The sequence below is a fragment of the Danio aesculapii genome, chromosome 17, assembly GCF_903798145.1.
Source record: "Danio aesculapii chromosome 17, fDanAes4.1, whole genome shotgun sequence".
Lineage (NCBI taxonomy): Eukaryota > Metazoa > Chordata > Actinopteri > Cypriniformes > Danionidae > Danio > Danio aesculapii.
This window is the reverse complement of record NC_079451.1, coordinates 12,569,658-12,587,289: the sequence shown is the minus strand read 5'-3', so window position 1 is coordinate 12,587,289 and position 17,632 is coordinate 12,569,658. Positions and strand designations below refer to the sequence as shown.

The 17,632-nt window shown below is 39.4% G+C and overlaps 1 protein-coding gene across 1 annotated transcript; it reads right to left on the bottom strand.

Annotated features, from left to right (window-relative positions):
* Positions 1-8,926: 8,926 nt before the first annotated feature.
* Positions 8,927-16,597, bottom strand: amy2al2 (amylase alpha 2A-like 2). Its single transcript, XM_056477225.1, is given in 14 exon segments — positions 8,927-8,940; positions 9,028-9,174; positions 9,177-9,289; positions 9,382-9,507; positions 9,580-9,593; positions 9,595-9,630; positions 9,632-9,703; positions 9,793-9,892; positions 11,614-11,736; positions 11,846-12,006; positions 12,078-12,308; positions 15,429-15,626; positions 16,106-16,252; positions 16,367-16,597. Coding segments are annotated over 14 exon segments (1,650 nt in total). The 5' UTR covers positions 16,535-16,597.
* Positions 16,598-17,632: the final 1,035 nt, after the last annotated feature.

Sequence of the window (17,632 nt, the reverse complement as noted above, 5' to 3'; positions counted from 1 at the left end):
GAGAACGCTCATTGCCAGTGGTTTTTTTCCCTGACCGAGGGCTCCCTCGGCACGGATGCACTGGCCCACAGCTGGCCTCGGGGCATGCGCAAATATGCGGTCCCCCCAGTGAGCCTACTCGCGCAGTTACTGTGCAAGGTCAGGGAGGACGAGGAGCAGGTTTTGCTAGTTGCGCCTCTCTGGCCCAACCGGACCTGGTTATCAGAACTCTCCCTCCTCGCGACGGCCCCTCCCTGGCGGATCCCGTTGAGAGAGAACCTCTCTCAGGGACAGGGCACCATCTGGCACCCTCGCCCAGATCTGTGGAACCTCCACGTGTGGTCCCTAGACGCATCGAGGAAGACTTAGGTAACCTACCGTTGGCGGTGGTTAATACCATCACTCAGGCTAGAGCACCCTCTACGAGGCATGCCTAAGCCCTGAAGTGGAGTCTATTCACTGAGTGGTGCGCTTCTCGCCGAGAAGACCCCCGATCTTGCCAGATCAGTGTCGTGCTTTCTTTCCTTCAGGACAGGTTGGAGCGGAGGCTGTCGCCCTCCACACTGAAGGTTTACGTGGCCGCCATCTCCGCTCATCATGATGCGGTGGATGGCGGCACCGTGGGGAGGCATAACCTCATCATCCGGTTCCTCAGAGGTGCGAGGCGGATGTTTCCACCCCGCCCCCCTCTCATGCCCTCTCGGGATCTCGCGGCAGTGCTAACGAGCCTACGTGGGGATCCCTTCGAGCCACTTGACTCAGTATCCTTGAGATTTCTGTCCTTGAAGACAGCTCTGCTGGTCGCGTTGGCATCGATTAAGAGGGTTGGGGACCTGGAGGCATTTTCGGTCAGTGACTCGTGCCTAGAATTCGGGCCGGCCTACTCTCACGTTATCCTGAGACCCCGGCCCGGCTATGTGCCCAAGGTTCCTACCACGCCGTTTAAGGATCAGGTAGTGAGCCTGCAAGCGCTGCCGCGGAGGAGGCAGACCCAACCCTTTCATTATTGTGTCCTGTTCGCGCTTTGCGAGTGTATGTGGACCGCACTCAGAGCTTTAGATCCTCTGACCAGCTCTTTGTCTGTTACGGTGGTCGGCAGAAGGGAAGTGCCGTATCTAAACAGAGGTTGGCCCACTGGATAGTGGATGCCATCTCCCTCGCTTATCAGAGCCAGGGTGAGCCGTGTCCCCCGGGGGTGAGAGCGCACTCCACTCGGAGCATCGCATCCTCCTGGGCGTTAGCACGCGGCGCCTCTCTAACGGACATTTGTAGAGCTGCGGGTTGGGTGACACCTAATACATTTGCAAGGTTTTACAATCTGCGAGTGGAGCCGGTTTCCTCAAGGGTATTAGGTAACCCTTGGTGATTGAGGAAACAATTCGGTTGAGATACAATTCGGTCGAAATACGCTTGCTGCGCCTTTTTTCCCTAAACCGGAGATACGTGCGCCTTTTCAGCTTTGTCAGTTCTGTTCCCCATTTGGCGAACCCTGCAGAGTTCCTCCGAGGCCCCCAGCATTTGACTCAGCGGAGGAGTCAGGTGTTGGCCCGTTACGTTGTTGGCATGCCCGCTGGTCAGCCCGCGTTCTGGGTATAGGTGCCTGCTATGCGTGATCCCCGCTGGCGATCCCATACGCTCACTCAGCCACGGTTTAGTCCCCCCTTCTAGGCGGGCTCGTGTCTTCCCTCCCCGCTAGCCATCCTTATGCTAGGACCCCCCCATCTCTGGGCTGGTCCATAGATTGTCACCAGGTCTCCCCTCTGGGTAGGAGGTGAGCTCCGCAGCGTCCTCCCTATCGGGACTGAACGCTTTCCCAACGTACTGTCGTATCAAAACCTTTTTACTGGGTTATTGCGACTCCCCGAAATATTTCTGAACAGGTAAGTGAGGGCCAGGGGACACGTTGGAAGACTGTGTCTCGGGGCGTTGTAGGTGCGCTCGCTCTACTGCGTGGCACACCCTTCGCCAGGGGCGCAGTAAGGTTCTTTCGTTGTGGCGTTTTCCATAGATTTCCCCATAGTGGAAGTTTCCACATAGCATTGGAGTTCCCCATCCGAAGGGGAACGCTACGGTTACTAAAGTAACCCTTCGTTCCCCGAGGGGGGGAACGGAAATGCTATGTTCCTTCGCCACAACGATTGTCCCTTAACTGTTGAGCGCAAAAGTCTCTTCAGCTAGAAAAGGATGTCGAGCATGGCACTCGCTGCGTCTTTATAGCATGACTGATTGTCATTGACGCCAGCTGTGCACGCTGACAACTCATTGGCATTTCATTGGCCCGTTTTTATACTCTTTCAGATGATTGGATTCTGACGAAATCCCCATAGTGGAAGTTTCCACATAGCATTTCCGTTCCCCCCCTCGGGAACGAAGGGTTACTTTAGTAACCGTAGCGTTCCCCCGCCTGTTTGGTCCACACTTTGATGGTGCGCCGCTGTTCTCCTCTTAACCTGCACCTTTACATCAAACCATTTCTTTTTTTATTCGTTCACAGTGCGATGTTCAGACCCCACTGCATTAACCGTGTCAGCTAACCTCTCCCACACAATTTTTTCTTTCGTTATTAATTCCGGAGGACAAACTTGCAAATAATACAGTTTTTCTCCGGTCTACCTCCGAAAGGAGCACCTCAAATTCACATTCTTTGAAGTTTCTCTTCTTGCTTGCTTTTGCCATTGCTTTTTCATTTGGTTTTGCCAAAGTGGAGTCATTACTATATTTATATGGTGGAAGAGGCAGGGAGGGGTTTTGCGCTCATGCGTGTTGCGCTCAATTTCACGTTAATTCGATTGTACAAAGAAAATATGCGTGAGATTCTGCGTACACAGTGTTTCGTACATCAGATTTTTTTACTGCATTTGCACATTTACAACTTTGTCCGTACACAATGATTTAGTATTAATTCAACGCAAATCTTTGTACATGAGGCCCCAGATCTGTCAGTTATACTAGTTTCAAATGATGGTCGGCTGACAATTAGCTGAACTACACTGCCTCCTATTGATCAATGTTGTTCTTTTTTTTAAGACGCCTGTTTTTGAACATCTCTCACTAGAGTTTGAAACACTGTGGCTTTACTCACTGAACAGAAATATTTGGCAGTATCCTCTGGTTTCAGATTCTTCACAGTCAGCAATCCATTCTCAAAAACTGTTTTGTTGGCCAAATATTTGTTTGGCTCAGAATCTCTATAATCTGGTTCACTGTAAGAGGTTGTAAACACTATGAGTCTCATCGTTTGTCCTTGCCGCAGTCTGTACAAGTACATCAATCTGTAGGTTGAACCTTTTTTGTGTGTGAAGCCTATTTGGGCCCATTTGCCCTTAAATTCATAAAGAACAGCAGGACTTTGTAAAACGTCATTTGCAGCTGAGGTCACTGAGCAAAAATACAGTAATTGAGAATAGTGATATGAATTGTTATAAGTAAATCATGGTGGAAATTGTGAATATGCATACCTTGCCACAAATAGACTAAAATTAGTGGTATTAAATTTCTAATCATGCTCTAATCAATCCAAAAGTGTAGAATGAGTAGATTGTGTGTCATGCGAGACTGAAACTGTTGTTGGTTGTTACAGGATGTGACATCAAAACAATATCATCACTAAGAGTGTCTACTGGAAACAATGCAATGATTTTTTTATATAAAACCTAATAAACATAAGCTTAAGCTTGGATACTTGGATACTTATTCAACATACTATACAAAAGTAATACATATTGAATGTTTATTATTACAGCTATTGTTATTATTATTATTATTATTAGAGTTATTATTGCTATTATTAATAATAAACTCAGTATGACATTTATTTCTTTAAATTATGACTAATTGAATACATTCTTTTTTATTTAAATATGTAAGCCTATAAGCATTTATTTTTTTACTGTTTTTAAAGAGATAATTCACATGTTGGAAACTGCTATCCATTGACTACCATGATATTTGTTATATCTACTACACTGTAAAAATGAATCTTGAGGCTTGTAATTTTCATTAAAATAATGTGCATACAGTATTTTCTTTTAAAAATCGATATTCTGCATTTATTATAAAATATTGAGAAGATTTCGCTAAAATAACTAAGATTTAAATTTCACTTATTTTTTTAAGCAAACTATTGCAATTATTAAGATTAATTTGAGAAACCAATTAAGCTAATAATATTGAGGAAAGATGGCTTCACATTTTAAGAAAATTCACTCAATTGTGGATTTGATTGAGATGTTTGCATTTGAATCTCAACAACAGCAGTGATCAGATGACATTTTGAAGGAGCAGATCAGCAGCAAGCATGTTAAAAGGTAAGCGTTAACAGTTTATCATTTTATTGTCTTAAATAGCCTAAGCTCTTTCAGGAAAGACACATGCCGTTCAAGCTTGTTCAGGAGCTTAGTTTTTGCCATATGGTGTATATAGGGATACACAGGTATTTTTTAACCACCCATTCCTAATTTAAATTGATTTGCTTCAATGTTCATTCTGAATTGTATAATGAAATTGAACAAATTATTTGCATTGTATTATTTAACAGCAATGATCAGGCAACAGTTAAGCAGGGTGGACGAACAACAGTGAGCTTGTTAAGTGGTAAGTCTAAGCTAAGCTAAGTTAGCTAGCCATTCAATGGGGTTTATGCACAGCTAGTGCTTTTCCGTTTCATAAGGTTCCTTTTACAGCATTGATGATGTAACGAACTGTGTTTATATATAATACTGTACATAAATACTAATATTTGTTTGCTTCATTTTTCAGATCAATGAAGAAAACGTTCGCAGTATTTTCCCACTAAAGAGGAGCAGTTTATTGAGGCAGATTTTGATAAAGAGAATGGGTGCCATACATCAGGTATTTTTAATAATGTTATTTGTGTATTATTATTATTATTATTAGGCAATATTACTAATTTCTACACTTTTTTGCATCAGACCTCACATTAAATCAGGGATGAAACGAGAGATATTGTCTTCTGTTGCTGGTCTATCTGGATGAATAAGAGGAAGAGCTCATCCAGGAGTGCAATGTAAGTGTCTCGAACCGTTTCAGATATTTATGGTCTTCAGAAAACTGCATTTTAGAATTTTGCATGCTTATAAAAATATATATAGCTCAAGCACTACATTGTTGAATGCACTATTCCTTGCATAAACATGGTTTGTTTTTATAAATTTCTGTACACTAGTATACATTTAAACACCCTGTCCATTATAAGTCAAAATACTTGTGGACTTGTGTTATAGTGTCAGTCAGCAAAGTCTACTCATACATTTTGAAGAATTACTGTTCACAGAGATACAAAAAAATAGTTTATTTCCTTAATAGATTTCCTTAATGTGTTTTAGTAAACCTTAAACATTTGAAATGTACAACTGCATAATTTCAATATAATAAAGTAATGTTTATTTTTGTGGGAATGCACAGAGAATTACTGTCTGCCAGAGGGATGACCAACCATGAGGACTTTTGCATTGTCTTGGAGGATAAGTGAGTCATGGCTAGCTTAGAAAATCTAGAATTGCTGAACTGAAATACAAACAAATATTCCCCAAATTAAAATCACTTACAAAGAAACGTATATTAAGTTTCTGACACAAATTCACTGCTACAACCTTTTGGGGAAATTTCACTGCATTGACTGATTGATTGTGTTGCTAATATTTTGAGATACAGCTTTTATACTGGTGTTATATGTTATACAAATTCTGTCAAATTTTGTCTAAAATGTGACCATTCCTACAAAAGAAACATTTGACAAAACATTTTTTCCATGACATGGATAAAGGAATTTTTATCAGAGATTAACATTGCTGTAAATTTTATATAGATTTGTTTAACATATTGTACCATTTTGTTATCAGTGTAATATGTAATAAAAGGATATTTGGCCAAAATGTATCGCGTATGTATTTCATTATACGTTATATATTTTACATTTTATGAATGAGTAATTTTCATTAATAAATTTGAGTAAATGGTGATTTATTTGCATATATTATAAAAGCACATTCCACTAATAATATTAAAATCGTCATTTATCACTTAAAAAACGAGTAATTTTCACATGATTCATTCAAGTGTTTTTTGTTAAAAAAAAAATAAATATGAGTAAACACTAGTGGTGTTTTTGCTTAAATTATAAAAGCACATTCCGCTAATAATATTAAAATCTTCATCTATCACTCAAAGAATTGTCATTTTCACATTATTCGTTCAAGTGGTTTTTGCTAAAAAAAATCAAGTCTTGAAATTTACAGTACTTTAAAATAAGATGTGCAATAGTGTTACCACAATTTTTTTAGTAAATAGCACATACGATTTTTTACAGTGTATAGAATGGATGTAGGTTTATAACATTCTTCAAAATATCTTACCTCACTGCTTACTCACCCTCTTACTCACTCACTGCTTACTGGTTCTAAACCTTAATGTGTTACTTTGTTTCTTTTGAATGCAAGATAATTTGTCATAGTTTGGGGGAACTTTACCTTATGTCATTGGTAGATATTGGCAGGGAATTACCACCCCCATTTGGAGTTGAAACATGTTATATCAGAAAACAAAGTTGAAATCATTTTCTGTTATATATATATGACAGATTCTTAAAGAAGCTGAATGTGTCTATAGATTAGAATTCAACCCTTTATATACAGTAGGTTCAGCTTGATTGTTATGGTGTGCTGTTCCCAGTCTGCCACCTGCTGACTAATGCTGTCAATGTCTGGTCTTCATAATAACATGCTTTGATACTTAGTAAAAATCATATAAAATTTATATAAAGTTTGTACACATCATATTAAAGATGAAGCTTAGATTGGTCCTGTAAAATGTGTGTCCTGACATAAAAGTAAAGTACAGAATATGAATGGTCAATGACCTCAAAAGATGTGGGATATTTTTCAAGGCAAAGAAAATGTGTAGTTTTCTTCTCTTTATTAAAATTGAATTGCTTTAAATTCAATTATTTTAATAAAGAAAAGAAAAGTACACATTTTCTTGGCCTTGAAAAATATCCCACATCTTTGAGGTCATTGTAGTTTTCATGTAGTTTTCTTCTCTTTATTAAAATAATTGAATTGCTTGAGACCACAACCCACAACACATTTCAACTACAAGGCAGATATATTTGTGTTTTACACTTATTATCAGATTAAATGGATAATCTTCTCAACATATTTGCTCACACCCAGAATAGAGTAGCATTTAAGTATGAGTTCACCCAAAAATGAAAATTCTGTTATTAATTACTCACCGTGTCGTTTCAACCCCTGACCTCATTTACTTTCGGGAAACAAATTAAGATATTTAGATGAAATCCAGGGCTCTCTGACCCTTCATTGACAGCAATGATCCCGAGATGTTCACAGTCCTGAAAAGGAACCAAAAGCTTTATAAAAGCATTAATGTGACTTCAGTTGTCTGACTGTTTTTAACTGTAATCACAAAAACTTCAGGAATACTTTTGTGCAGGCAAATAACTGTAAAAATGACTTTTGTTCACCAAAGTTTTCTATTACATTAAAGAGGCAGCAGCGTAACATGCAAGCATGGAATTGCTAGTTGTAAATGCGCACCATGATGGGTATGGAATGTTTTGACATTGTTTTTGCTTCCTTTTCTGGACTTTGAGCATCTTTGGACCATTTCTGTAAATGGAGGATGGGGGAGCTCTCAAATTTCATCTAAAAGACCTTAATTTGTGTTCTGAAGATGAATGAAGGTCTCCAGGGATTAGAACAACATGGTGGAGTGTAATTATTCATTTATTTATTCATGCATTTCCTTTGGCTTAGTCCCTTAAGAGGTCGCCACAGCAGACGAACTGCCAACTATTCCGGACATATGTTTTACACAGCGGATGCCCTTCCAGCTGCAACCAGTACTGGGGAAACACCCATACACTCTCACCTTCACACACACTCATACACTATGGCCAAATTTGTTTACCCTATTTACTTATAGTGCATGTCTGGACTGTGGGGGAAACCGGACAAACCTGGAGAAATCCACGTGAACGAGGAGAAGAGACATGCCACTGATCCTGTCCATTGAAATGCCAACTGATCCAGTCAGGGACTCTAACCAGCAAACTTTGCAGGCAACAAGGCACAATGCTAACCACTGACTAATTACTGTGAGTAATTAAGAACACAATTTTATTTTTGGGTGTGAACTAAACTTTTAAGAAAAATGGCTAGTTTGGACATGGTCTAAAACCCAGTGTATGTAAGGTTTGGGAGCAAGCCACAGCTCAACCAATCACCTTCATCCCCTTACTTCACCCCATTTCATACATTTTCTCAACAGTCACTTACAAGCGCAACTAAGTTGCAGATTATCAATTTCACTTAATTTCCTACAGTCATGATCCTCTCCTTACCAATTTGACTATACTAATTTGATCTCAGCAGTTTCTTCTGTCATGTTCATTTATCAGTATTGAAAGAACTTTGGAGCTTTAATTATGAGCTTTGGAGTTTTATATCTCAATGGCTAAATTCTACAGGCTTAGCAGGAGAAATGTATATTGTGTTTTAACAACAAAGCAGCTGTAACTTCAAAATCAAAGTGGCTAAAGAAGAAAGAAAGAAAGAAAGAAAGAAACAAAGAAAGAAGAAACAAACAAACAAACAAAAGAAAGTGGGATTGGCTGCTTTACCGGTTAGTCATCTGGTTTCTTGCTGCCTTTGTCCAATAAAAGCTGCAAAGGGGTCTAGACCATCTGCCATCACTCTAAAGATCAAGCTGCAAGAAATAATTCCTAGGAGATCTATCCAGTCTGATTCCAGGTTTCCACTGCTTTGACCATGCAGTCTCAAATCTGCTATCTGTACCATCATTTCCGGCTTGAGGTAGCCAATGCTATGTTATAAGCAGAAGAAATAAACCTAAATGTTAAATATCCAAACATCCCAAGGGCCCCAAAATCACCTTACACCCCAGAGGTCTAAACAATGGAAACTGTAAAAATGACTGTTAAAACTGAGATTCTTGCACAAAGACGATTGGCAGTTTTTAAACAAAATTTACATTTTACACTATAAATACTCAACTGGAGACAGAACACAAGACCATAGAGACCATTTTCAGTTGCTTTATTATAATTCGTTCTGACTGAATCTACAGTTTGGAGGTCAGCATGGATGGCCATGAATGGATCTTCTTCGGTGTGGCTGATGCTGAAGGTGGCTTCTCATTAGAATCCACTGACACCTGTTTCCCTGTGCAACTGTTCCCACTCTTTTCTCCAGAGATGATGTCACAGTACATGCCAGACGGCAGGCCAGTGTTCAGTGTCGCATTCAGTTCCCTGAGAGACAAACCGAGTTAATATAATGTGTATTATAGAACAGTAAACATGATCATTAGTCATATATAAGTTCTTCTCCAATTGTTCCTTACCAATTGTCATTATTGATGACAATAAATCCCTTGCTGCCACGACTAAAGGCAATCTGACTATTACCGTTGTCCCACCAGTTGGAGAGTGGCTGACTGTGACTACATTACGAAAAAATCACCATATTTCTAGGGAGAAGAATATAGTATTAGAAGAATTGCATTTTATGAAAAAATTAGAAGACTAAAATTGAGACCAACCTAATCTGGCGCCATTCTGTGCTCACATACCCAGCCGTCCCCGCAGGTGGAAGTCTGGGTTGATGGGTACTGGCTTAGTGGATCCATCAGAAAAGCTTGGAGGTCCCATCCAGTCATTCTCATCCTGTGCCACGTGCAAGTGTATAATTTAAGAAGTTGGACTCATAAGAAGTGAAAACAATATATGTGAATCCATTTTGGAGAGCACTATACCTTTCCATTCACAATTTTACGATCCCACTGGTAACTAGACATGACTCTGGTCACACCGTATGGATGAGCCAACATGAATCCTGCAGCCATCTTATAAAGCCTAATAAATACACAACAGACACTTTTCACACTTGAATCACTTCTAAACACTGTGTAAACAGAATCCTGGTTTTCATGATTAACATTGCTTTACCTGAGGTAAATAAAAAATATTAGGTATTCATAAGCTATGGGTGAATAGATGTTCCTGTTTTGTAGGGATAGTACCAATACATATATGTCCCTGACTGGTGCTGTTTTAACTACACATAAAAATCTACATTTGAAACATATATAATCATAAATGTTGCAGCTGGAAGGGCATCCTCTGCAAAAAACATATGCTGGATAAGTTGGCGGTTCATTCCGCTGTGGTGACCCCAGATTAATAAAGGGACTAAGCTGAAAAGAAAATTAATTAATTAATTATAATCATAAATGAAATTTCAATTTCAATGTAATGAACTACAACATTTGCATCTCAAAAACCTAGTCACCATATGATCTTTCACACTGTATATTTACAACCCAAGGGTAAAATTTACATATTTGAGGTATTTAGAGTTCACACGCTGATGATTGATAATAAAGCTTGTTTGACATGCTGTCTTGGGAGAGAGCCCTGAGCTCATAAGATCCTCAAGCCCTGGGTTCCTTCTCGTTAGCAGGGCGAGAGGGGAGTTTGAGCTCAGGTAGATCTCGATGAACTCCCAACTTATTTCTTGCTAATGACAGATAAATCGATGGCTAAAAGGGAAGTATGGCTTACTAAGAGTGCGACTATGATGCCAATTTAGAATGCTCAATTTACTTAGGTCGTGTATTTTTGGATAGTAGGAGGAAACGGGAACCCGGGGAAATCCAAGCAATCACGGGGAGCACAAGCAAACTTCGCACAGAAATCTTGACTGGTTCATTAGGGACTGTGACATTTTTGCTGTGAGTGGTAATCACTGGGCCACCGTGTTGCACAATCTAGAAAGCAGGGGGAGTAGGGGTGGGGGGAGGATTCTTCAAGGCGAAGATACTGAGGTTCAGAAGCTAGTTAGGAGTTAGGAATCTTCTGATTGGTGAATCATGTATCGGCTAATGCGGGACCAGCCGCGATCAATCAAAAGCCTGTAATCCTCTCGAAATTAATTTATGAATAAACTTTATGTCTATGTGACTGATTTAATAACTGCAATGAACATTTTAATGTTTAATGACACTGGTGAGCATCCTCATCTTTTATATTGACATATTTTAAAGGATGAATCTTACAATAGTAAAAACGAAGTGTCTGTTCCACTACAGTTTCACACTTTTTATACACTCAATAAGTTATTCGCAGTGTTTCCGCTAGTGTCCAAATATGCAAATATGAGGTACAATTTTGATTGTTTAGTGGTAATATTCTAAAAGTGCATTGCTTCTCATTGTACAAGTTTAGCGCCATAACGTGGGGTTAAAACCACAAACGTGGTGTTAACACTTCTATGGAGCGGGTTTCATATTCCTAGGTAAAAACCAGCTAAATCCCAGCTAAATAACAAATATGATTCCTTTTTCACGATTGATTTTTACAGTAGGGCTTTTCACACTGTGTTTAACCCTAGGTTATCTACATTCTAAAACCTGCTTTTAATCCCAGATAAAGCAGGTTGTAGAATGAATATAACCGAGCGTTAAACATGGTGTGAAAAGATCTACTGTACAAATTACTGGTAATAGTAAGATTTCTTGCATGAAAAATGAATGACAGTTTTAACAGTTTACAAGAGCAGATTGTTAATACTTCACCTGGAGTCCCAGAATGTCAGAACGGAAGCTCCACCAGCACCATGGCCTCTCTGATTATCATGATTGTCCACGAAAACCAAAGCTGTATCAGAGGGCATGAAACCCCAGCCCTCTCCCCAGTTCCTAAAGTAAAACACTTCATAACTCTTCTAATAAGCTTAGAAATCAAAACATTGCTAAATATGAATACAGGAAAAGTCATCTGTTCATTATATTGCTATGTATGATCTACTTATGACAAACTGAAGTTATTGTTACTATCAGATAGCTTAGCTTCTCTCCATCCCATTTACGGACTATTGTGCCTATTTTCGCACTGTGTTTGAACTCTGTCACTCGTGCCAGCCCGTAGTACTCACTGGCTTTAATGGGCTCCCCACCTAAATCAATAACCTGTCAAATGTTGTGTTAATATATAATCGCTTTGCTCAAAATATGATGGGATTGAAACGGGATGGAAATACCTCTTGATAAATGAAGGGCTTGGTACCAGATGGAAACCATTTGGTATTCAGGGTCTTGAGCCTGCTGTAGACGTTACTGAGATCTCCAGGCCACATGTGCTTACAAGCATCTACTCTGAATCCAGCAACACCCATTTCAATAAGCTTGTTCAGGTATTCAGCCACCTTTCCTCTAACATAGTCCTTCTCCAGGGCCAAATCCAGGAGATCTTCCAAACGGCAATCTCTGACCTGTCCAAGACACATATAATGCCAATGGTTTCAAATTCAATTCCTGGAAGGCCGCAGCTCTGCATAGTTTAGCTCCAACCACCACCAACTCACACCTGCTTAAAGTGCCCCTATTTTGCATTTAAAAAGGTCATATTTTGGTTTTGGGGGTCTCCAACAACATGCTGATATGCATGCAAGGTCAAAAAACACTTTCATTGTCTTATAGCATGCATTTACTTTTACCTAATTATCCCATCGACTCCCATATGAATTGTTCAGCGACTCATTTGTTCACAAACTCCTCCTTAGCCCGAAGCTAATCTGCACTGATTGGACCCATGACCCAGTCTATTGCTATTGGTTGACTGTGTTCAGCATGAGATCGAGAGAAATGCCCACCACGGCTACACTATTAAGTAGCAGAAACTATTTGAGGGCCTAATGCAGGAATGCAATTAAACACCAGCATATTAATCTACTCTTAACCCTAACCCCAAGTAATAACGACACACATTCAGTGTTAACCAACACAGTGGCAAAAGTTTAACTATTTTGAAAACTGACGGCACAGCATGTTTGAGGTACAGTTGATGGTGGCCATAGCAAAGACAAACAGCAGAGGATCATGAGTTCAGAAACGCAATTAAATTGGTAAAGGAAGAAGCTCATTTTTAACGTAGTTTTGGACGCGATATGTGAAAAGCCTATAATTTATACTTGATTACAAGCTGTGCAAGCTGATTACAACTTATAACACCACAATTAAACATATTTTGCAAACTACATAAAACGAGGCAACAATTTTCATTACACTTACATGTTATGATCCGGAGGAAGAAAAAACTGGTCCATTAGAAATGAAAAAGTTACTGAAAACTCCCTGTCAAATTCTGACAAAGTCCCATGCAGTATAGTAGTCTCTGCTGCTCCTTCAAAAGCAAATGGACGATGAATCCTGTGTTGCAGCGTAGGTTATTGTATCAATCATTAGAAAATGATAGGAACAATCACAGCACTAGGTTGGCTAAACTGTGGTATTGTTGTGAAAGTGAACTTAAACCCTTTATTCCAGCCAAATCTCCATCTGTCAGTGATCATCATTTTGCGTCATGATCCTGTTATCCGCCGTGCCTCCACTAGTGTCTGAACTAAAAGCGTGTTCACATTTTACCGGACTGGAACTACACATTTCGTTATGTACCGTGTCGACGTCGATTCGATTAAGCAAAAGATCCAAACCCAACTCGATTTGTTTATTGGACTCTGAGTCAACTATTTCGCTGAAGAATCAATAGTTTTAAACAAGGTGCACTTTCAGATTTAAACCTCAGCTGGATGTTTTTATTCAATTAGTAATATATAACACTGCATGGAAGCCCATTTCAAAAACCCATAATAGTCATAATAGGCTCTAGTAGTCTTGAACACCTGTTTGATAATAGTTGGAGCAAAACTGTGCAGAGCTGAGGCCCTCCAGGAATTGAGTTTGAGACCTATGTCCTAAAGTGTTAGCTGGGCAAGTAAAATTGTTATTAATTTCTAATCCCCGTGTCTTATAAGCTACATGAAACAGTTTATATGATTTTTTTTTTTACAAAAATAAATGTATTCACTATATTCACTCTCCAGAGCTGTGTGAGACACTATGATTATAGATCTATAGTCTCAAACTCAATTCCTGGAGGGCCACAGCCCGGCATAGTTAAGCTTTAACAACCTCTAGCTCATACCTGCTTAATAGTCTCTATGGCTGCATCCAAAACCGCCTATTACTCAGTAGGTACTGGATTTGAATTTAAATGTACTACTTGACTGTTAGAAAAGTATGTTCTATACAGTATGAATGTGAGTAGTGTGAATGGAACTCAGATGTACTAAATCCACCATTTTGTCATGATCATGTGACCTACCCGCGTAATTTGCACCACTCCTATTCATGAATTCTATCATGGGGCATCATGGGATAGCTTAGCGTCCACATACTTCTGGTACTTCTCACATACTGATTTTTTTATTCTATTAATTCAGACATACTACTAGGCTCACATACTGTTTTAGCATACTATAAAGTATGGAAGTAAGAAAGTAAGTAATTTTGGATTCAGCCTAATAGTCTTTAATGCCTTGATTAGTTTGATCAGCTGTGTTTAATTAGGGTTGAAACAAATCTATGCAGAGCTGCGGCCCTCTAGGAATGGAGTTTGAGACCTATGTTATAGATGGTTGCACTTCATTGGACATCTATTGAACTGTTTATAAAAAAATCATCTGACCATTGCAAAGCTGGAAAAAATGTAAAAAACATTTTTTAAGTAACTCAGACTGGATTTAACAGAAAGAAGACCTACACACATAGCATGTCTTGAGGGAAGTAAATTATGGGATAATTTTAATTTTTTGGCTGAAATAACCCTTTAACTCCTCATTCTGAACCTGTTGTTAAGAACGAGTACATTTGAGTTCCATTCATACTACTCACATTCATACTGTATAGAACGTACTTTTCTAATGGTCAAGTAATACATTTAAATTAAAACAATTGAGTAGTAGGCAGTTTTGGATGCAGCCATACACACTATTAATTAGGTGTGAGTTGGAGGTGGTTAAAGCTTAACTGTGCCGGCAGCTAACTCTCTGCAACTTTCACATGATCTGAAGCTAAACAGGGCTGCGCCCGGTCAGTACCGGGATGGGAGACCACATGGGAACGCTAGGGACTCTATACTGCTCAGTGAGCATCGTCTTTCGGATGAGATGTTAAAATGAGGTCCTGACTCTCTGTGTCATTAAAAATCCCAGGATGTCCTTTGAAAAAGAGTAGGGGTTTAACCCCGGCATCATGGCCTCCTACCCCTCCCTATATCATAATTGGCTTAATCACTCTGTCTCCTCTCCACCAATCAGCTGGTGTGCGGTCTGGCGCAAAATGGCTGCTGTCACGTCATCCAGGTGGATGCTGCACACTGGTGGTGGATGAGGAGATTCCCCCTATGTGTAAAGTACTTTGAGTGCCTAGAAAAGCACTGTATAAATGTAAGGAATTATTATTATTATTGTTGTGCTTGGCCATCAAATAGCTACTTGCAAATCTATCTTATGCATTGCTTATATATTATCATCAAAATACAGAAAACAAACCTGGTAAATATCAGTGTAGCTTTCAATTTGCCCGCTGGCTGATTTACATTTGCCGTCATTGAAGTCCAGATATGAGTAGGGAACAGTGGGGAAGTCTTCCTTATTGGCGTCAAAATGTGATCCACAGCTTGAAGGAGTTCCAGCTCCATGAATTGATTTACACATGTGATTGATGACCACATCAGCGTAAATGTTCACCTGCATCAACAAAATAATACTATGAACATAGATAATAAGGAAGAAAGTGTAGAAGGAAGAAGCGTTGTTTTCCAGAAATACATGTGTATGTCTTTCAGTGTCATTCGTCCATTATTACTCAGCAGGTGTCAAATCAACATAAAAAAACACATTAAAATGCTAATTGATTTGGTAAAAACCTTGACATCTATTTAACATCAACACATTGATGCCCTTATGAACATCTGAAAGCTTTTACTTCATATTTACACTGGATTTTGTATCCCTACAGTGCATGTAAACTGCATTGATATCAAAAGATTAACATCCAATTGACTTGTAATCGATTTTTAATGTGCTTTAATGTTTAATGTTAGATATCAATTTGATGTCGTTTTGATATCAAGGAAGTCAACTGAACTCAAATCAATTAGCATTTTTGACATGTTTTCTGTGCCCACTGGGTAGGTACAATACGATGAGTTTTAGTTTTACATTACCCCAACATTGTTACAGCGTGTGATCATGTCTTTGAGTTCTGCTTCAGTTCCTGATCTGGAGCACAGATTGTAGTTGATTGGCTGATATCTCTGCCACCAAGGATGCCAAGGATTGGTCAGCTTGACGTGTTCACTTGGGGGAGAGATCTGTTCAGAAATTATCCTTATTGAATAAAACACATCTTTAAAAAAAAAGATTTTGTTCATAATCACCAAATGCTAATACAATCCCAATGGTCATGAAAATAATTTTAATCGCACCTGAACTCCTCCATAGCCATTTTGTGCCAGGTATCTCTCGCATTCTTCAGCTATATCTGCCCAACGCCACTCAAACAGATGAACAATGGACGTTCTACCACTTTTCGTGTTCGGGTTGTGCTGGGCAAAACCCAGCCCAAAGAGTGCCACCAGAATCAGGAGCTTCATTGTGCCTGAGCACAATTTGAGGATTAGTGTGGCTGAATGATCTGTTAAATATTATTTATACTGCAGCCCAGAGCAATACCCACCATCAGGAAAGCTGGAAAATAAATAGGCCTACAGATATAGCGTTATCGTTTCTCGAGATAACACAGATGTAAACTCTTGCGGCCTTCCCAGAGCACATACATCAAGTAGTTTGTACATGTGTGTTTTTTACATTCTAAATATTCAAGGTCATGTTCATGTTTTTTTTTTTTTAAATAAACACATATTCCAATTTGGGCGTCATGGTGGCACAGTGGGTAGCACGATCACCTCACAGCAAGAAGGTCGCTGGTTCAACCCTTAGCTGGGACAGTTAGCATTTCTGTGTTTCCTCCGGGTGCTCCGGTTTCCCCACAATTCCAAAGACGTGCTATCGGGGAATTGGGTAAGCCAAATTGTGTATGTGTGTGAATGAGAGTGCATGGGTGTTCCCAGTGATGGGTTAAAGGGAAGGGCATCCACTGCGTAAACATATGCTGGATAAGTTGGCGGTTCATTCTGCTGTGGCAACTCCTGATTAATAAAGGGACTAAGCCGAAAAGAAAATGAATGAATAAATGAATAAATAATATTTAAATTTAGGTTCTTGCAACACATTTCAAAAAAAGTGGAACAGTAAAGCATTGATTACTTTGTAATATTGCCATTCCTTTTTCGCAACACTTAAATGACGTTTAAGGACTGAAGACATAAAGTGATGAAGTGTTTGCAGTAATTTTGTACTATTCTCCTGCAATCAAGTCTTAAGGTGGGCAACAGTATGGGGTGTTTGGTTGTCACATTTTGGGGTGTCCCTGGAAAAGAAGATAGCATATTGTGCTCCAAAATCTCTTGTACTTTTCAGCATTAATGGTGCCATCACATAAGTACAAGTTACCTTTGCTAAGGGCATTGACACAACTCCTTACCCTGACAGAACCTGCCTTTTGGATTAGTTGCTGGTAACTTGTGTCTGGTAATATGTGTCTGGATGATCCTTTTCTTCTTTGGTCAGAAGAACGTGGTATCCATTTCTCCCCAAAAAATACCTGAAATACTGATTCATCTGACCACAGT